This window comes from Panthera tigris, chromosome B2, assembly GCF_018350195.1.
Source record: "Panthera tigris isolate Pti1 chromosome B2, P.tigris_Pti1_mat1.1, whole genome shotgun sequence".
NCBI classification, from domain to species: Eukaryota; Metazoa; Chordata; class Mammalia; order Carnivora; family Felidae; genus Panthera; species Panthera tigris.
In genome coordinates, this window is record NC_056664.1 from 128,711,295 (window position 1) to 128,733,083 (window position 21,789).

At 40.5% G+C, this 21,789-nt stretch overlaps 1 protein-coding gene across 6 annotated transcripts in view; it reads left to right on the forward strand.

Annotated features, from left to right (window-relative positions):
* The window catches only part of PHACTR2 (phosphatase and actin regulator 2), a 129,730-nt gene that overhangs the window by 79,255 nt on the left and 28,686 nt on the right, over positions 1-21,789 (forward strand). For 3 of the 6 annotated variants that reach the window (XM_042987248.1, XM_042987252.1, XM_042987250.1), the window contains 5 exons: positions 956-1,487; positions 7,262-7,470; positions 8,747-8,903; positions 13,215-13,270; positions 19,962-20,023. In XM_042987248.1, coding sequence (XP_042843182.1) covers positions 956-1,487; positions 7,262-7,470; positions 8,747-8,903; positions 13,215-13,270; positions 19,962-20,023 — 1,016 coding nt within the window. The remainder of the gene's footprint in view (positions 1-955; positions 1,488-7,261; positions 7,471-8,746; positions 8,904-13,214; positions 13,271-19,961; positions 20,024-21,789) is intronic. The other 3 variants (XM_042987249.1, XM_042987251.1, XM_042987254.1) reach the window with 1 other exon arrangement.

Consider the following 21,789-nt stretch of genomic DNA (forward strand, 5'->3'; position numbering starts at 1 on the left):
AGAAATTTATAGATAGTAAAGGTCATGAAACAAAAGACTGTGTCTCCCAAAATGATACCCAAAAAAAGCAGAGTTAAGCTTTGTTTTCCTGAAAGTGGTTTGGTTGAAGGCAGTCCCATCCAAAAGTCAGACTATCCTTCTAATGGTCACAACCATCCTCCGGTGAAGACCTTCTAGGAACAGAAGTGGCAAGGAAGATTGGATTTGTGAAAGTGTCACAAGATCGGAGAACGACACTTCTTTCTCTTCACGTTATTCGAATGCTCCCCATTTAGAAGTTTTTTTTTGCAAAAAACCATCTTTTCTGCCTTTTGGTATTTTGAAGAGGACTTGTTTTTCATATGTGGCCATATGTTTTTACTCTGCCCCATCACCACTGTAGACGGAGGTGTGGGCCAGCCTGGCCAGCTTCTCTCTCTGGAGCCATGGGGATAACTAGTTTGGAGTTGAGTACATTTGTTTCTGGTCCAGAAAGGAGCTAGAGGCACATACTGGGGCTGTTTCTGAATGTGGGCCACTCCACTCCCAAATAGACATCACAGAACATGTATAATTTGTGATGCGTACAAGCTGTCTGTACCCAGACAGCTGTTGTCTGTCTTCTGTACACTGTAATGTTCCTTCTTTGGAGCATACAAGGGCTTATTCAGGTGACCTGTAGGACAAGGAGCATTTCCCTTTGGCTGGGCCCAGCTAAAAAAAAAAACTAGAGGGACTCCTTGGTCTCCTTAGGAGAGGACTCTTGTCCCCTAGGGTTTTGCCTTCAGCATCACTGGCTCCCTCCTAGATTTGAGGTAAGGAGGGGGCAGAAAGTAAAACTTATCATTATTAGTCTATTTTCTTGTATTCAACAAATGTTCACATTTTGAGGAGAACATCATGATTTGACAATTGCAACTCGTTCGTTTATTTAAAAGGCTTCTTTGACTTTTAATGCAAAATCTCTCTATTTTAGCTGGTTCCTCTCATTCAAAAAAACCAACTGGGTCCAAAGCATCAGCTTCACCATCGACTTCCTCCACCTCATCTCGTCCTAGAGCTTCAAAGGAGACACTTTCTAGCAAAACAGGGACAGTGGGAATCACAAAGGGCAAGAAAAAAACCGGCAAGCAGCCAACCTCTCGACCGTCCTCAGAGGCAACCACTTCTGGCACGTCCGACCTTAGAGGAGACCCTTCCGAGACGAGGGTGGAGAGTCTCAAACCTGAGCAGACCGTCCCTGGGACCGATGAGCAGACCACAGGCAAACCCGAGTCTGCGGTGCCTCCACCCCCTGTGGCTTCACCCCCTGCTCCCCCCGCCCCTCCACGTACTCTTGAGGAGCAGTGCACTGTTGCCCCAGACACGCCTGTGGTCCTGGTCAGCGATGGAGCTGCCCTGCCTGCCCCTGCCTTAGACCCGAGTCAGCTTCTCTGGACCGAAGAGCCAACCAACAGAACCACTGTCCTCTCAGGCACTGGCTTAAGTGTTAGAGAAAATGCAAAATGGTGAGTCGGGGCATAAACCCCATGTTCTGTCTGTATCCCCTGTTAAGTTGAGTACTGAAGATCACTGAACCACTCTCTTGGAGATGAACGTGGAACCGACTTGGTGACTGTTAGGTAAACACACATGTTTTTCATAGCCCTGGCCAGGAATGTCATAGGCAACTGAGAAAATGACAACTGTCCTCATGACAGGTACCACTGCAGATCTTTGGCTTTTAAGTATATTTAGAGCCTGCTCCATCCCTGCTCAGCAGCCCCTTTTCTTTTCCTTGGACAGTTCCCTTTGCTTTCCTAAAAGCGGTTACTTTAAGTCTTGACTACTCGTGTCCAGATTGCCCACCCATTCCTGCCCACGAGTCATTTAGCCTTCTCTTCCTCTAAGAAAATAAAGACCATCAGGTAAGAACGCTCTCAGATTCCATCTCCTTTTCCTGTAGCCTCAGACGGGCTCCCTTTCTTGCTTCCTCAGTTCACCACCCGACTCACATGTTAACCTCCCCTCTGACACATTTCAGTGCTCATCCAGACAGAATCGTTGTTGCAGCTACTCTCCTCTGGCAGCCCTTTTTTCCTACCCATGGGCCAGGACTAAACCGTATATCTGTTTGCCAGTATATCCCCAGCAACCAGTGCAGAATCTGGTATGCCACAGACATGACGTCATCCAGTTGCCCAAGCCAGAAACCTGGGATTCATCCTAAGGGTCCTCATTCTTCTTCGTTCCCTGCATCTAATCCCTCACAAAGTCCTATATATTTTCTACTTAAAGACAAAAAAAACACATTAGCTCTCCTGTCCCTCGGGTATGAAGGGAGGGCTGCCTGGGTATAGTAGACGTTATAACCAATTCTGTCCAGGGAAGCATTAGAGCTCTTAAATCCAAACTGTTCTCTCCTATTTCTGAGAATAAGACCTAAATTCACTCTTGTGATCATTTTAATTTAGTATGTTCTCTTTCAAAAAAAACCTGTCATGTTAGGACTTAAAAAAAGTAGTACATTAATTAAGTTGATTTGGATCAAGAGACTATCAGCATTAATTATTCAATTGCTGATAATAATCACCTTCATTTATTGAATAGTTATTTAATGTCAGGAACTGTCAAGTTACCTTTAGTTCACATAAGTCTTCTGAATATCTCTGATTAATAGACAAGAAAACAGACTCTGAGAGAGGTAGCAGAGTTAGCCCTAGATTCCCCACTCAGTAGGTGGCAAAACCAGCAGGCACACTCAGAGTTGCACGTCAAATTCCATGCTCTAAGAAATTCCATACGTTTCCAAAGCAATTGCTTCTACTTCTGCAGTTTCATTTGTGTTTCTTGTTTTTTGTTTTTGTTTTTATCCTTTCGAGCAGCGTGGTTGGAAGGAAAGCCAAGGCAAGATAAACAAATGTTAAATTACCAATTATTTTATTTGTTGGACATTTTAATAAACAATATGGGAGAAAACATTGAAGTGAAAGACTGTGATGTCCTTAATACTTTCAGCACATAGATTTCTTCATTTATTTACAGTGAGTGTTTTCTAGCACTGCAGTGAATTCCAGCCTTTAGAATTCAAGAATCTCTTTTTCAGTGTATATTTTCTGCTTGTCTTCTATGTGCTGGGCAGTGCACTCAGCACCAAAGACACAAAAGTAAGCAAGACATTATAGTTAAAATTAGTTTTTACCAAAGTAACGTCCAACACACAGGAAATACAGTTGTTTAAGACAGGTCTGAATAGATTGGGTGTATGGGTTTATTATTCAATAAACTAAAGAACAAGGTACAACAAGGTGACTCCTTAGATAGTCTCAGGCAGTGAGAGAGTACACACACAAATGTGACTTGACTCTGTCCAGTCCACTTCCTCAAACATTTAGGGAAGGCCCTATGTTGTGCTAAGCACTGTGCTGCATGCGGGGGGTGCTCAATGTCAAGTCTTCAGCCCAAGTATGCGTAAGACCGTCAGACAAAAGAGGTGAGTGTCTGTTCTCCATTTCCACTGGACCTGTGATCAGAGAGCAAGCTTAGGACATCATTAGACATCTAGGTATTTATAATAGATTTTCCTGTCCCTCCAAATAACTGTAATCCCTTCCTAGAAGAGGACATCAAGATTTTCTTCTCTGTCTATTCTTCAAAGTTAACGTTTTAAATTACAATTCATCCCACAGGGGTGGTTTGTTTGCTCTTGAGTTAATGAGCCTGGAATAAGTAGTCTCTCAAATTTTTTTCCAAATTCTTTCTTCTGTTTTTTTTTTTTTTTCTTTCTTCTGTGTTTAACTGGATATTTCAGTTAGAATTTCTAGCTCTTAGTCACTTGCTTTACTTAGAACTTTCCCTCGGTTATGTTTAGTCAACGAATGTGTGAAAATCCTGTCATCTCATGAAGAGGCTTCTGTTTGGAATACAGATATCAAACTTCAAGGAAGATAAGTGGCTATGTGTAAAAATATCTTTCTCTATTCACATATTGCTGGGTAGTAACCATGTGGTAGATTTCTATTTATTGGCAACTTCATTAGTATCATATAGGTCTGGGATAATTTAAGGCAGACACTAATACGCCCACCTGGAGCCCATAACCAGAGGGGACTTGACTGTGTTCAGTCCATTTCCACAAACACTTTTTGAGTTCACTGTTTTGTCCAATGTGCCCAAGAAACTTAGGAGGCAATGAGTGCCACGTCATGAGTTGACTGATACAAATTTGGAGTTTAATATTTAATATTAAGTTAATTATAATCTACATAATATGATATTAATGTAACATACACTATCAAGTATACATAACATTTAATAGGTAGATTAAGAGTCGTAAGTCTGAGTTCTAGACTGGACTTGATACCTTGTTCTGGGCAACACACACCTATGGTCTTCTTGGGTTCCATGAATTATAACTTATCTGGCCCCTTATACTGTAGAACAGTTGTAAGTTGTGAACGTATGCAGAAGTCTTTGAAAATTACAAACCACTATCAAATACAAATGATGACGTTAAAAAGATAGATATCACAATTAGTGAAGAATGACATGAGCAAACATCAAGCCTCAGCCCTAAAGTATCTTTTGTTCTGCTCTTCAGAATGTGTTATTAATTGACATGTCTATTGAATGTGCTGTGGTCACCCACAATGGCAGACTGTTCAAATAGGGATGGCCTCCAGTGCCAATCAAGTAGACATCCAGGCTGGGAAAAGTTTTCCCATATTTAAAATGAGATTTCACACTGTAGAAACACTATGATTCCTCAACAAATTAAACTTAGAATTACCATGTGATCCAGCAATTTTACTACTGTGCATGTAGCCAAAAAAAAAATAGGTACTTGAAGAGATAAATAAAATGTGGCACAGTGGAATATTATTCAGAATAGCCTTAAAAGAAAAGAAATTCTGGCATATACGAAAACGTGGATGAACCTGGAAGATACGCTAAGTAGAAGTTAGACACAAAAAGACAAATGTTGCATCATTTCACTTATGTAAAGCACCTAAAGTAGCAAAATTCATAGAGACAGAGAGTCAAATGGTGGTTGCCAGGGGCCAGGGGATGAGAATGGGGAATTGTTGTTGAATGGGACAGTCTCTGTTTGGGAAGATGGCAGAGGTTCGGAGGCGGTTGGTGGGGATGTTTATACAGCAGTGTAAATATACCTAGGTGCCACCGAAGTATACACTTCAAAATGGTTCAAATGGCAAATTTATGCCGTGCATATTTTACACAATAAAAAATGAAATGTTGCATTTTCCCCTTTGAAAATGAGAATTTTGGCTGTTGGAGTTTTCTAACAAGTGCAAAATAGAGGATTTTTAGAGTGCTTAGACTTATCAGCACAGAGTACAATTGTCAGTACCTTAGATTCTGACAATGTTTACCTGTTTTTATTACTTAAATGACTGCTTTTTGGTTTTGCAAGTTAATGTAAACAGTAGGCACATGCTTTGCCCAAAGCAGTCTTTCTGAAATGTGACATTCCAAGTAGAGATTTCTATTTATATCAGAAGGCAATTTGGGGATTTTCTGCTTCTTAAAATGAAGGTTATGTTTGTTTTGATATGATATGTTTTTGATGTAAAGCATTTTTTTATTCTAGTCTGTGAAAATTGACAGTCTTCATATATTTATAGTAACTTTATTTTTTTTTTCAATATATGAAATTTATTGTCAAATTGGTTTCCATACAACACCCAGTGCTCATCCCAAAAGGTGCCCTCCTCAATACCCATCACCCACCCTCCCCTCCCTCCCACCCCCCATCAACCCTCAGTTTGTTCTCAGTTTTTAAGAGTCTCTTATGCTTTGGCTCTCTCCCACTCTAACCTTTTTTTTTTTTCCCTTCCCCTCCCCCATGGGTTTCTGTTAAGTTTCTCAGGATCCACATAAGAGTGAAAACATATGGTATCTGTCTTTCTCTGTATGGCTTATTTCACTTAGCATCACACTCTCCAGTTCCATCCACGTTGCTACAAAGGACCATATTTCATTCTTTCTCATTGCCACGTAGTACTCCATTGTGTATGTAAACCACAATTTCTTTATCCATTCATCAGTTGATGGACATTTAGGCTCTTTCCACAATTTGGCTATTGTTGAGAGTGCTGCTATAAACATTGGGGTACAAGTGCCCCTATGCATCAGCACTCCTGTATCCCTGGGTAAATTCCTAGCAGTGCTACTGCTGGGTCATAGGGTAGATCTATTTTTAATTTTTTGAGGAACCTCCACACTGTTTTCCAGAGCGGCTGCACCAGTTTGCATTCCCACCAACAGAGCAAGAGGGTTCCCGTTTCTCCACATCCTCGCCAGCATCTATAGTCTCCTGATTTGTTCATTTTGGCCACTCTGACTGGCGTGAGGTGATATCTGAGTGTGGTTTTGATTTGTATTTCCCTGATGAGGAGCGACATTGAGCATTATTTATAGTAACTTTAAATCAGAGACTCTTACCAAGCTTAAATAATAGAAAATTATTACATCCATAGACATCTTCTATAGAGTCCTTTCTTCTATAGAGTCAATTTAACTTCCACCTTTTCCATCTCGTGTTACTAACATATTCCTGTGAGAGGCAGTTTTACAAATGGGGAAACTAAAGCATCTCAGAGAGGATCTATGATTTTTTTTGACTTGACACATTGGCTGTGTTGGAAGTAGGAAAATTCATGTATCAGTGGTATATGTCATCACCCTTCTAGGTGCTGGGCTACAAATCAGTATGAATGAATCCCACTTGCGAAGCAACTCTTAGGGTCGGGATGGCAGACGAGTGAATGGTGATCGAGGTGCACTCAGTGCTCCAATGGGGTTGTCCTCAGGTCACCTTAGGAGCCGGGAGGCGGGGCAAGGATCTAGACGGACGGCCAGTGAAAGATTCCTGAAGAAGCTGCGGCTTTAGCTGAGACTCGAAGGATGAGTAGGAGTCACAGGTACAGGAGAAGTGCAAAGTCAGGTATCCAGGAACTTCTAGTGCATTGTTGTTTCCACTGAACCCCCATTGCTACAGCCAAATCAGTTTGCAAAATACAGTTTTACCACATTCACGTACTAAATATGTCAGATGTCACGTAGTCATTCCTTTTCATTTTACAGATGAGGAATCTCAAACCTCGAGAGTGAAGTGATACAGGGCTATCTGCCATTTCACTGTCCTTAGCTGCCTATGCCTGCTTTCTGCTTTCGCCAACTCGAAAGATGCTCAGGAAACTAGAGCTCCTTCTCGTGGTATTGGTGTTGCCCTGAGGGTTGCTCTGAACTTCACACCACCCCTGTGTTGTTGTGCCTTTAGCAGTTTTACAACCAAAGATGAGCCGGGGAAGGCGGCACCTCATCTGCTGACTCCTGGGCTGATGGGAGAATCTTCCGGATCCTTCAGTGCCCCGGAGGATGAAGGCCAAAGGGAATACCAGGCCAATGACTCTGACTCCGATGGGCCTGTCTTGTACACTGATGATGACGATGATGAAGAGGATGAGGACGAGGATGGCAGTGGGGAAAGTAAGACTTGTGTTCAAGAGGTGGGGAGGAAAGTGAGTGATGGGCAGAAGCAGGTGCACTTTGTAAAGAACAAAAGCCATGGGCGATCAGACATCTGGTGTTTTCTTTCCCCCCATATTCTTTTCTCATATTAGAAATGTCCGTGTTCTAAGGTTTAACTATTGATGACAGGCCTTTCCAGATGAGGATTCCACGGGGGCCAGAGGGTCAAGTCTTTGTCTATGAGGAAGATACGCACATTTGTATTTGTACAAGGAATCAAAGCTTTCTAATGACAGAGGCAGTTTCCAAATGATCAGAGATGGCCCTTCCACCCTGAGGTCTTTCTTGAATAGAGAGCATAAATTCAGGATTCACTGGATTACTTATTGGAGGTGTTTGAGACTTCCGGTCAGTTTTATACTAGGGTTTAAAGAGAGGGGAGGGAAGAATGAGTCAAGAATGACAAATACCTTTGAAGAATTAAAAATAATCACTCTTCCACAGTAGATGAGATAGGATGCCTTCTAAGAAGGAATGCCAGTTACAGTAGATTAAGCCAACCATTCATATATAACTTCAGGAACTAGAAAGTGCTTTTTTTTTTTTTTTTTTTTTTTTTTTTTTTAAACTTCTGAGCATCATGACTTAGGAGGAATTCACTATGGAATTGAATTTGTACATCGTGGAAAGCTATTAATGACTGAACATCAGTTTGTCAAGTTCCTTCTAGTTTGTACTAAACAACAATAGCAACAAAATCCTCGTCATCCACCTGGTATTAACTCTCCTCTGTTGAGACATTAGGGATTCTTCCTAATTAAGGATTAAGACACTGCTACCATCAGTAAACCGTCTCCAGCGTGATTTCTGAGTGGAGGCAAGAAGACAAGACTTTACAGTGCAAATAAAGGAGCTAAGTTTTTAAGACTTAAAAAAGAAAGCATTACGCAATCAGTAATTTCCATGATACGCCATCTCAGCAAAATAAACTTCAAATACCACTTTCCAAATGATGAGGTGACGCTTGCGAGTTTTTTCATGGTGCCCCAACATTTTTTTCAGAACATTTTTAAAAATAGTCCTTCAGTTTTCCAAAATGAACTACATCCAACTCAAAACTGGGTTTGGGTTTGTTGTTTTTTTTTTTCTTTTTCCTGAGGTTAATTAAAATTCCACTCTTGCATGTGGATAAAGAATTTCTTCTAGACTCTGTTTAAAGTCCACACCATGTGTAACCTGAGTGCTGCTTGCTAAAAGCCTCTTTCTCTGCGTTTCTTCCTTCTCCAATCCTCAGGTGCTTTGGCAAGTAAAATACGACGAAGGGATACTCTTGCTATCAAACTTGGCAACAGACCATCTAAAAAGGAACTAGAAGACAAAAACATCTTGCAGCGCACATCTGAAGAGGAGAGGCAGGAAATCCGGCAGCAGATTGGAACCAAGCTCGTCAGGTAATGGCTGGAATCTTAGTACAGCACTGACCAATCCATACTTTTCTCCCCACTGCGGTCTCCTGCCCGACAGGGATCATTGTGAATTCCTTGGGTGAGGGCACGCATGGCCTATGTGGTTTTCTAAACTTGGTCCTGATGGTGAACCACTCAAAGAGCTTGCCCTTTGGTCCAACCAGTCAGTGGCTTTGGAGTCACCAAAGCCCGAGCCAAGTGTCAAAAAACGTTTTCAGTTAAGGACCCGTTAGTAAACAATTCCGGTTTTGCTGGCCAGAAGGTCTCTGTTGCAGCTACTCAACTGTGCTGTTATAGCATGAAAGCAGCCATAAACAATACGTAGACAAACGGATGCAGCTGTGTTCCAATAAAACTTTATTCACCGAAACAGGCAGGGAGCCGGATTTGGCCTGCAGGTCATATTTTGCCCAACTCCTGGCCCAATCCACAGACTCTGGCGTTCCTGTGATTGCCATGAGGTTCTGCCCTATGGGCCTTGAGATTGTAGAAATATTAGTTAGCTTCAATGTCCAGCTCCATCCAAGCCAGGTAACTATAGCCCCTCCTATCAAAACCTCCTCCTTTTAACTTGAAATAAATGGTTATCTGGGGCACCTGGGTGGCTCAGTCGGTTAAGTGTCCAGCTTCGGCTCAGGTCATGATCTCACAGATTGTGGGTTCGAGCCTCACATCAGGCTCTGTGCTGACAACTCAGAGCCTGAACCCTGCTTCAGATTCTGTGCCTCCCTGTCTCTCTCTGCCCCTCCCCTGCTCATGCTCTGTCTCTGTCTCTCAAAAATAAAAACATTAAAAAAATTTTTTTAAAAATGGTTATCTGATTTTTCTTTCTGCCTCCAGCCATTGTAGGGTTTCTACTTTTGCTACCAGTGACTTTGGAAGTCCATTTAACTGGCAGCTTTTTTGTTTTTGTTTTGAGAGAGAGAGAGAGAGAGAGGGCATAAGTGAGCAAGGGGCAGAGAGAGAGAGAATCCCACAAGGGGCAGAGAGAGAGAGGGAGGGAGGGGGAGAGAGAGAGAGAGAGAGAGAGAGAGAGAGAGAGAGAGAGAGAAGCGGAGCTCACCCAGAGCTCATGCTCACCCAAAACAGGTGAACTCATGTTCACCACACGTGGGGCGCAAGCTCACCCAAAGTGGGGCTCGTGCTCACCCGATGTGGGACTAGAACTCATCAACTGTGCGATCATGACCTAAGCCGAAGTCAGATGCTTAACGACTGAGCCCCCCTGCCCCCCGGGCGCCCTTAACTGGCACCTTTAATAGAAGCGAGTGCCAAAGCCTTGTTTTCCGTGATCACTTTAAGCATATTTAAGTATGAGCTATTTTGCTGACTTCTCTCACTCTCCCGTCAGTTGGGAGAAGGGAGTAGTCTGAGATCCCAGGGCAGGATTTGGAGGTGGAAGAAATCCCTCTCCTTGCTTAGAAGTGGAAGACTTCTGTGACTGTGTCATACCTACAGGGCTGGCATGTGGGGGTTCTGAGGCTGTTATCTGTTTGGCAGATGGGACCAAGCAACGGCTTGGGGTGGATAAATGAGATGATACGCTGAAGGCACTTGAGTGCCTGGATCATAGCAAGCACTTAATAAAATTAAATATTTTTATTATTGATTTAAATAATTATATATATGTTAAACAGGTAAAACATTCTTAAAAATGAAACCCAAAAGCGGCAACTTTGTTCAGTATTTTTGAAGAAGAACCTAACAGTGTGAAAGAAAAAAAAAAGGAATTGTGTAGCAGTCTATTGTTTTACGTGGTAATTGTTTTACATGGTGAGGTCATTTGAGAGCCTATACAAGAAGGAAATAATCCAGAAGAGAAAAAAAAAAAAACACCTATATATTTTACAAAGATGTTTATTTCAAGGCTATTTATAGCAGTGACAACTAAAACAAACCAAATGCTCAAAAACAGGGCGCTGATGGAGAACCTTGTGAAGTAAGCAGAGAGCAGTGATTTTCCAACTGCCTCATCAAGGATTTCTTGGAGGGAACACTCTGGCTTCTATGGGGGGGATCCAGGGCAGTGTGGGTGTGTTAGGGGTGGGACGGGAGGGACTCCTTCATCCCAGGCTTAACCATCCAACCAGAACAGCCTCTTCTGTCTGTTTGATAAAAGGATCCTCCCCCCACCCCTAAAAGTTTAAGAGCCTCTGAAAGTATGCACATAGACCACATCCAGAAAATATTTTATCTGAGTAGTTTTAAATATGTAAATTTTGCAGAATTGTTTCTTTACAAATATCACACATCTGATCACTGCCGTTAAAGATAAATCACCCATAGTCCCTACCTTAGGGGACTCCATGTGTCGTGGAAGAGACAGACTGACATCCTCCTTGGTGAGGTCATGTGAAAAGCACCAACATCTAGGTCAAGAGAACTGGGTGTGAGACCTTGCTCTAACTTTCACTAGTACCTGATATTCAGCAAGTGACTTAATGTTATTTCCTCATTTGTAAAATGGGAACTGGCTACTCCCTTGCTGAGTTGTTTTGAGGATCCACGATAATGTAAGTTAAGCACCTAGCACAGCACCTGGGACTTTAAGAGTATGAACTAACAAGAGCTATGATTATCGTCTTACCTTTATTATTACTTGTGTGGTAAGTGCTCTAATAGATGTGTGATCTTTGTATGACTGCTGTATAGGGGCAGAGAATTCACAGGACAGGATAGGACAGGTCAAACACCCAACCGAAGGGTACTATTTTAGTCATTTGTACGATTTCTGTAGGTAGAGAAAGAGAGAAAGGTATTCCTGAGGGAGGAAACCCCATAAACAAAAGAAGGATGATGTCTTTGGTGGATGAGAGAGTGCAGATGTGTAACAGGGTACATGGGTGGTTGGCATGGTAGTTCACTGGGTTCTTTTGTAAGCTCAATTATGCAAGTTACTTCCAAGGTAGCTCTGATGAAAATTAAACTTTAACAAAATTTTTAATGAGGTCTTTAAAATAACATTGATTTCAGTTCCCCACGCCATTTCTGCCACAGCTGGAACATTTATAATTCATAGTATCTTTAAGTAAGATTACATCTCATATACATTAGTTTAATTTGTGCAAACTCAACCTACATCCGGAAGAAGTTTTTTCTGTAATTAACAACAAATTAACACTGTAAACAAGACGAAGAAAAGGTATAAAGAGTTGTTATAGGACATTCAGCTTTTGTTTACAAATAGGTAGCTACTAGTCACAAATGAGCCTGGCTTGGGGCACCTGGGTGGCTCAGTTGGTTAAACATCGGCTTCTTGATTTCCACTCAGATCATGATCTCAGGGTCATGAGATCGAGCCCCAAGTTGAGCTCCTTGCTGGACATGGAGACCACTTAAGACTCTCTCTCCCTCTCCCTGTGCCCTTCGCCCGATTGCACGCACATGTATGCGCTCGCTCCCTCTCTCAAAAAAAAATTTTTTTTTTAAATGAGCCTGCTTTTCTCAAAAACAGGTGGGAAGGGTCCATATATCTTAAAATAACTCTACTACATGTATTATAAATCCATTTGAGGTCACAAAAGCAGTATTTCACGGGAATTACTACACTGTCCAGTGTGGATCAACCATCTTTTGAGTTAGTATGAACTCTTAAGCAGAAGACTTCTTTATATTCTAATGATCTGTATGTTAATTAGGAGATAGGCTAAGCTATTCTGGCAGAAACCAAAAAGTGCAGTGGTCCAAATAAGACACTTCCACATGTTTATTTCCTTTCCACAGAACAGTCCAGAGGTAGGTGGACTCTCCAGGATGTGTGGGACTCCCCACCCACTCCTTATAGTTAGCTGGACACTCAGATTCTTTCTGTCCTATTGCTTTTCCGTCCCCATGGATATTCTCATCTGCGTGATCCAAGCTGGCTCACGTGACCATGTTTGAGTTCTAGCCCATGGAAGAAGGAAAGAAAGAAAAGGAAATACACAGTCATTTTAAGGGTAAAAAGCAGAAGTTACAGATACCACTCTGTTCATATCCCATTGCAAGGACTCAGTCGCAAAACCGCACCTTGTGGCTGGGGAGGCAGAAGTCTGTAGTTGGGGGACCACAGCCACAGCTCAGGAGGTTCTGTATCTAAAAGAGAGGAGGAAGAATGGATCAGGGGAGTAGGTACCAGTCTCAGACAGTCTTTAGTCTCCAAACTAACAGAAAGGAGACTTTTATTTTGTAGGTGTAAAATGGATTTGTGTTTCCTCAAACAGGAAAAGAATAAAGCTTTCTTTGTTATTTTATTTCACATTTCGCATCAAGGAGATCTTGTTTGTAACCTACAATATATCCTTTTTGTCATCATAGGAGACTTAGCCAGAGGCCCACAACTGAAGAATTAGAGCAAAGAAATATCCTAAAACGTGAGTATCTTATCTTATTTGGTGATTTCTCATGTAACCATTAACAAGCTCCCTTCAGAGATGATCCATTTATCAGTAGGAAACCTCCATGTTTATTCACGAATGATTAAAATGGCCCGTTTAGATCACATTTCTAGATAATTAAAAAAATGGGGTGCATGGATGGCTCAGTCAGTTAAGCACCCAATTCTTGATTTCCGCTCAGGTCATGATTTCACGGTTTGTGAGATCGAGCCCCATGTGGGGCTCCAGGCTGATAGCCTGGAGCCTGCCTGGAATTCTCTTTCCCTCTCTCTTTGCCCCTTCCCTACTTGTGCACTCTCTCTCTCTAGCTCTCTAAAAATAAATAAGTAGAATTCAAAAAATAATTTCTTGAAAGTTGTATTTCATTTTATGGCTTTGAGCCTGATATCCCCCAGACCAGAGTCATGGTTGTGACAGTTGTTTTTAAGAAAGATGAAATATACCCATGTATTCTTTTACCCAAATGTTAAATAGAAGAAAATGCTCTAGTCTGCTTGCAAATAAATGTCAAAGAAAAAGCCAAAGAATCCCCAAGGAAATAAATCAAACATTCCTATATTATTATTAATAATACAGTTTGTTGCCAGGTTTAACAAATGACTCCATTTAAAACAGAATTATGGTAAAAGAAATTCTTGAGCCCTTTTCATTTTCCTTTGTTATGATAACTCTGTTTCCCTTTTGAGTTATTTATAATTTCTCAGGAGTTAAGGAGTTCTCCATTCATTTTCCTACCTTATTTTCCCTTTCTCTTTTCCCTTCTGTTTTCTTTGACTTTACTTCTTACTCGCTAGTCCAGTAGAACTTCATTGGAGTTCGTATGTTAAAGCTATAAAACTAATAGAAGCACAGTTTGTCATTATATACTGTGTCCATGTGGTTACCAACCACAGTGACTTAAGTAATGGATATTTTTAAGCTGAGCCTAGCTGCAGTTTTATATATTATTAACCCAGTTTCAGAAGAGCTTTTTATTGTACGAAATATAAAAACATCAGGGCTGGGCAGAGCTCCGGATAGTACCATAATAGCAATGAGCTACGGGCATGCTGGACATCTTTTTCGATCAGGCTTTTAGAGGTAATTCTTGTCTGGATGATCCCCATTCTTCAATCTGAGTTGTTTTCTTTCCCTAAGGAATGAAAGAATTTTTTTAAGTTTATTTATTCATTCTGAGAGAGAAAGGGGCGGGGAGAGAAGTGAGGGAGACAGAATCCCAAGCAGGCCTCCACACCATCAGCACAAAGTCCACATCGGGGCTCAAACTCATGAACTTCAAGATCCTGACCTGAGCTGAGATCGAGTCAGATGCTTAACCGAGTGCGCCACACAGGTACCCCAGGAATGAAAGATTTTAATGATACGTTTGTACTATACTTGCTATTACTAAGACAACCCAACAAAGAAGACTGAACAGTGAGAGGAACTGAGTCTATGGGATTCTTTCCTTGGAATGCTTTTTTCTGGCCGTTTATGAGCAAAACTGGAATAGAACCCAAAGAAGGGCTTAACGTGACCATCAGTATGTAGAAGAGCCAGTACAGAGATGGAAAAAGTCATGGGTAGAAAAGCAAATAAAACTGTGTTTTAGTTTTCTGAGGAAGGATGAAAGCAACATCTAATTTTGACAACAACACAAAACCAAAAAAGCTCATGGCTTTTGATAGTAGGTCCCTGGAAAATATTTCTTGAACTAAATTTTAGGTAAGCTCAAGAGCAGACCGTAAGCTCCTAAAACACAAAGATTATGTCTTATTGGATGCCTGATGCAATACCGGGGGGGGGGGGGGGGGGGGGGGGCGGTTAAAAAAAAAAGGAAGAGCGAATTCTGGGTAATTCTTTTCTGCTTCTGCGAGACAAATGGTGCCAAACCACATTGCTGTTTGGTTATTTGAGGAACTATTTCATAGATGTAGAAATTTATCACACATTGATCTTAAGTGCTGTCTTGGCTTCTATACCCCATTTTCCTGGAGGTTCAGGGAAGAGGGAAACGCCAAAGTCAACTTCAGATTTGATTCCAGTCCTTTTTTACTTCCTTCTTAGTTTATCTAACCATGCTTATTCTGGAAACAAAAGACACATTTCCAGTCTGGAGAGGCTGATAACTGGCTTATGATCTCCTGACATAATATTGTATGGCCAAGGGAAGCAGAAAAGAGAACTGGTAGAGGTCATCCAGAGCAATCCACTGAGCGGTCCCAGGGAACTGAATGGCATAGCTTACAATACTGTGTTTAGCCCCTGTGTGCCTCTGGGTTCTTCCACATAGATGACTCTTTTTTGTGTGTTTATTTCATCTCCAGCTTTTGTTCAAAAGCAGTATGATTGACTATTTAAAAAAAGTCTGTGTGTGAGATGGTGTGGTTGTTTTTTTTTTGGAACATTTGCTTATTTTTGAGACAGAGAGAGACAGAGCATGAACGGGGGAGGGGCAGAGAGAGGGAGACACAGAATCCGAAGCAGGCTCCAGGCTTCTGAGCTGTCAGCACACAGCTTGATGCGGGGCTCGAACTCATGGACCGTGAGATCATGACCCGAGCCGAAGTTGGACACTTAACTGACTGAGCCACCCAGGCACCGCCAGTTTGTTTGTTTGTTTGTTTGTTTGTTTGTTTGTTTGTTTTTAAGGACACTTATTTTAACTGGGTCATCTTTTCTTGACAGACTAGGGAATTCATTCCCAGAGTAAACTAATTCAGCAGCTGTCAAATCCAAGCTCATCATTAGTTTATTAAACATGAGTCAGGTGGCAGTCAGTGCAGATCTCACTTTCAGTGGAGACCAGGGGCACATTTTATACCTTAATTTATCAGTCACCATAACACATCTTATTCCATCTCTTTCCTATTTTACTGCATCTAGGCTTTTTTAAACAAAAAACAAAAAACAAAACTATAAAGTTAGGTTTAATTGTACATTTTAGAACCAAGTCCTTAATATTATTAAAATAGAAAGCAAGTTCTGGTGCTTGAAAGGTCATCTTTTGCCTACCAGAAAAAGAGATACTCATGGAACACCTTTTACAGGGCAGGCATAGGAGATGCAGATCTGTTTAGCTATGACAATAGCTATATATTCTCTAGAGAAAAAGTATATTAGGCCATTGAGTGCTGTATTTTTTCCCAACATTTTATTATGAATTTTTTATTTTATTTTATTTTTTTTAATTTTTTTTTTTAACGTTTATTTATTTTTGAGACAGAGAGAGACAGAGCATGAACGGGGGAGGGTCAGAGAGAGAGGGAGACACAGAATCGGAAGCAGGCTCCAGGCTCTGGGCCATCATCAGCCCAGAGCCCGACGCGGGGCTCGAACTCAGACCGTGAGATCGTGACCTGAGCTGAAGTCGGATGCTTAACCAACTGAGCCACCCAGGCGCCCCTGAAATTTTTTAAATATAGAGAAAAGTTGAAAATTTTTATAGTAAACACCCATACATGTACTATTTATAATCTACTGTTAACATTTTATCACATCTTGCTTTATCACATATCTGTCCTTACATTGATCCATGTTATTTTTTTGATACATTTCAAAGTAAGTGTATAAATACATTTTCATTTTCATGGTTTCATATAAAACCATGTAAAACCCACAAAAAATATTTGGCTTTAAGTTTATTTGTTTATTTTGAAAGAGAGAGAGAGTGAGGTGGGGCAGAGAGAGAAGGAGAGAGAGAATCCCAAGTGGACTCCACAGTGTCAGTGCAGAGCCCCACGTGGGGCTTGAACTCACAAACCGTGAGATCCTGACCTGAGCCAAAATCAAGAGTCAGATGCTCAACCAACGGAGCCCCCCAGGTGCCACAAATATTTGGCTTTTTTTAAACTTAGTTTATCTGAATCGATGACTCAGGAATATGATATTCCAGTTGCTGATGTTTTGGTGCTTTCCTGTCTTCTCCTTTTAGCTCATCCCTAAAATGCTCTGGGCAACACTTGCTAGCTGGGTAGGTTTCCTGTAGTGTCCATGGTTATTAAACCACATGTGTTGTTTGTGTGTTTATGGCAAATGCTTCCTGTGACTGCTCTGAAATATCCACCCCCCTGCTTTGATGGAGTTACTAAAGGCAAGGTTTGTCAATGAGTCACGTCACTTCCTTCATGAATATCCCTCCAGTCTATTTAGAGTGACCAGAAAGGTGTACATCCTACTGTATAATTAGTCCTTTACTAAACAGAGAAACAAAGAAAACGTTAAAAAAGAAAAGTGAGGGGCGTCTGGGTGGCTGAGTCAGTCCCACTCTTGATTTCAGCTCAGGTCATGATCTCACCTCACAGTTGTGAGATCAAGCCCTGTGTCGGCTCTGCACTGGGCCTGGAGCCTGCTTAAGATTCTCTCTCTCCCTCTCCTTCTTCCCCTCCCCTTGCTCACCAGTACTCACTCTCTCTCTCTCTCTCTCTCTCTCTCAAAAAAGAAATAACTAAATTTCATTTCATTTCATTTCATTTCATTTCATTTCATTTCAACTCAGTGAGTTTTTTTAAACTAAGATTTGACCTTGATTCTTTGTAAGAGATTTTACGAGTATTTAAAAAGATTCAGAAGATCAGTCATGTTGACTTCCCTCCACTTCTTACCTTCTTTAACTTCTTTAAAAGCACAATTTCAGGGGCACCTGGGTAGCCCAGCCGGTTAAGCATCTGACTTCAGCTCAGGTCATGATCTCACGGTTTGTGGGTTCGAGCCCCAAGTCGGGCTCTGTGCTGATGGCTCGGAGCCTGGAGCCTGCTTGGGGTTCTGTGTCTCCCTCTCTCTGTCTCCCTCCCTCCCCTGCTCACACTCTGTCTCTATCTCAAAAAATAAATTAACATTAAAAAACTTAAAAAAATAAAAAAGGTAAAAGCATGATTTCAAATATGGAAATATGTAAGGAAGTCAGCTCCTGATGTTAAAAACGAATTCCCCCATGGTAGAATTCTGTTTATTTAACTTCCTCAACTGCAGTTGGCCCTTCTTTTTTTAAATAGGTAACTTGCTATCACTCAGATGTACAGTATGCTTAATAAGATGAAATTATCCAATATTCCTTCACAAAAATTAAAGTATTTGTTGGCTTTGAGTCATATTAGATATCCACTTTTCTGTCTTTGAAAAGTACCTTTAAAAATATAGCACAATCACTTTATAGGAAGAATTGACTAAAATGCTTTGAAGATTATATTTTTCTTTTTATTAGTAATATCATTAAAGGCTGACCTTGTAAAGCCTTCCTTTGAATCACATGAACCACAAATTTAGCTTTTGTCTGTTATGTATAATTTATAACCTACATGCCTTGCCCAACTCATATAAAGTAAATATTTGACCCTAAGGATATATTTTAAGGATATCAAAGGATATATATTTTGTGAAGCAATTAGAAAAACCCACAGTATTTTCATAGGAGGAAATATGAATTATAACAAAATTTGTTTGACACACAGGCACTTCCTGAAAGTGTACTAACTGCCTGTTTCTTATCTCGCAGGGTGATTTCAGCTTATGTTTACTCTTTGTCTAAATAACCAGACTCAGCATTCCTTTTCTTATGAATTAAAATTAGTATTTTGGAAGAATGTGGAAACTTTTCTCTGTCCAGATATGGGAAGTTAATAGAGAATTTAGCCTGTTCAACTAACAAATACAATTGGTGCAAATATTGAATACTGATGTTTTATTCATTATAAAAACAGTCTTAGTCGTAAGAAGTCTATTTGAATTTTTAAAACAAATTTATCTTTTCATAGAACAGACTTTTCTTTTTCAACGTTTTGGTTGAGCCTTTTTGTATTGTGTGATGTTCCTTCGATAGAATTCGTAACAGCATCTTCTAAGAGATCATCTTTTGTAAGCGTTGGTGTCCAAGAAGTAAAATCTATGCTCATGTATCAAACAAACGATGAGCTATTGGAAGCAACAGAGAAAAGTTCATCAAATAAGTAATGATTAAGATCTGAAGGGGTATTTATTTCTTTAAAATTCCTGGTCATTTTTCTCTTAATCCCATCCGTTGGACAGCATTCATTAAATTGGCCGTTAAATTTTACTATTTGGTGAAGCACTAGAGAAAAAAAAGACTTTGGAAAGTCAAGTCACAAGAAAATAAATCATCTCCATCAGCAGTACACCATAATAACCCCATTCAGAACATTCTGGTTTGAAGTCAGACTCCAAAGAAATGACTGCATTCTGCTACTGTGGAAACCAAAGCAGACAAAATCAAGTATTTGGGTTGGATTTGAACGGACATCAACTCAGACATGCATCAGATGGTTCTAATTTGCTCTTTTGATATGTCTCAGATCTTTATGTGAAGGCCAGATCCAGAAGTAAATTTTTATCTGCCTTCTGATAAATTGTGCCTATAAGCCCATGAGATGTTCAGCAATGAAAGGTTTTCACCAGAGTGTGGACACCCTTATAGTTTTTTTCAGAACACAATATGATGTCAGGAAGCAAAAAGGTTTATAGTCAGTAAGGAAACCGATCCCATAAGGAGAAAAAGTAATATATAAATTAATGATCGATCTTTCTGCAAAATCTTTTGACAACTTTTTATGTCAGAGTGTTTGATCATTATCTAAGTCAAATAGTTGTGGCCTGATCTACTTTTCTGATTATAAAATCATTTATAGTAACTAAGTCTTCCTGCCTTTCCTCCCCCACCCTCATTCATAAACAGAAAAGAATGAAGAGGAAGAACAAGAAGCAAAAATGGAACTTAAGCGCAGACTCAGCAGAAAGGTGATGAAAACATGACTGTTAATGATCATGTGTGTTTTGAGATATACTTCATTATTTAGTATATGTGCTGCCGAAGCGAGCACTATACTTCATTATTTAAATGCAGATCAGCCCTCTGCCTTTACATTTGATACTGAGGAATAATTACTCCGATTAGTTCACTACCTAATCAAAGACATTAAGATCAATGGAATGCATATAATATGGATTATGTTTATATTTACAATTGCATGATATGCTAATTTGAAAAGTTAACAATCAAAAGTTTTAAATGACATTTACCAATTACGAATATAGCATGTAATCTGTGTGAATACTTGTTTAAATGCGAAGAGGAACAAAAAAGAAAAGAAAATCACACAAATGTCTTTTATTCAGCAATAACCATTATTAACATTTCAATATACAGTTTTTATTTATTTATTTATTTATTTATTTTTTCAATATACAGTTTTTAAAAATGCTCACGTTTTCTGTGTAGTCTTGGAAATATTACATAAATATTAAATTGACGATCTGCCACTATTCCATGTGTGAGCTGGGTCAGGAATTTATTAAGTGAACTTGATTACCCAACCTGCCTGCTGCTGGGCTACCTAACTTGACAAATGGCTTACCCCCAAAACTCAGACTGTTGTTTCCACCCACTCATAAAAACATAAATCTGACACCAGGGTCATCGCTTTTTCTGTGTTAGAATAACAATAGTCTTCGGAAAAATTAAGCATTATCAGAGTTTATCTTTCATTATATTTCACTATAAATCTTTATACAAATATATAAAGATTTACTTGTAATTCTTTAGATTATACGTTTCACACCTGGATAAGGCAGGATAAGTAAAATATGACATCTGCAGTGAAGTGTGTGACCTGACCCACGTTTATCTGAGATGGCTGGGGAGTCCACAGCAAAAGCACTCTAAGGCATACAGAAGAAACTCCATTCCCATGGAAAAGTTGGAGACTATTTTGAGAGATTTTGGTTTTCATTTTTAGGGAAAAAGATCCTTAAGTCGTCTCTTTTTTTTTTTTTTTTTTTCAAAGATCCTACATGTCAAGTAATGATCAAGCTGACAGAGTTCCTGTAAACTGAATTTCTAGAGATGGCTCTTGTGGCATTCGGTGGCTGTTATGTTACCAGCTACAAATAAGAATAGCCCCTCCTCACTGTCCATCCTCACCCCTGCCATACACAGTCATCTTTTGTCAATCCATTTGGGCCCCACCGGGAGGCAACAGAGCCTGGCCTGACCCCCTGACTCCCGCTTCCCTCCACTCTACAGAGCTCTCTGCCATAGGTGCAGAACATTCCATCGCACTATTAACACAGTCCTAAAGGGCAAGACTGGATGGAGAATTTCTGACCCATGTGGCCTCTGGTCCCTTGCCTTTTGGGCACTCCCCAGAGGCAGTGGTTTCTCTACCTCCTTTCCCCCACATGCCCTGGAGAGGCAGTAAGAAGCTAGCAATATAGATTGAACAACATGTGAGTATAAGGGAACCATTTAGATCATTCCTCCCTCTGTCCATTGCCTACCAGGGCTTTATGAAGCTAGAAGGAGTCACGGTTGCCATACCCCAGCTCAAGTGAACTCAGAGTGTAGACCCAGGCCCTTATAGGAGTGCTCAAGTGACTTGAATGTTAGAGCATTGACCTGCTTCAGCCTGTGATTTTACTCAAGAGGACACTGAGGCTCAGGAAAGGTTTTTTGGGGTTTTGTTTGTTTGTTTGTTTTCCACAAACACATCATTTTTGTGTGTCAA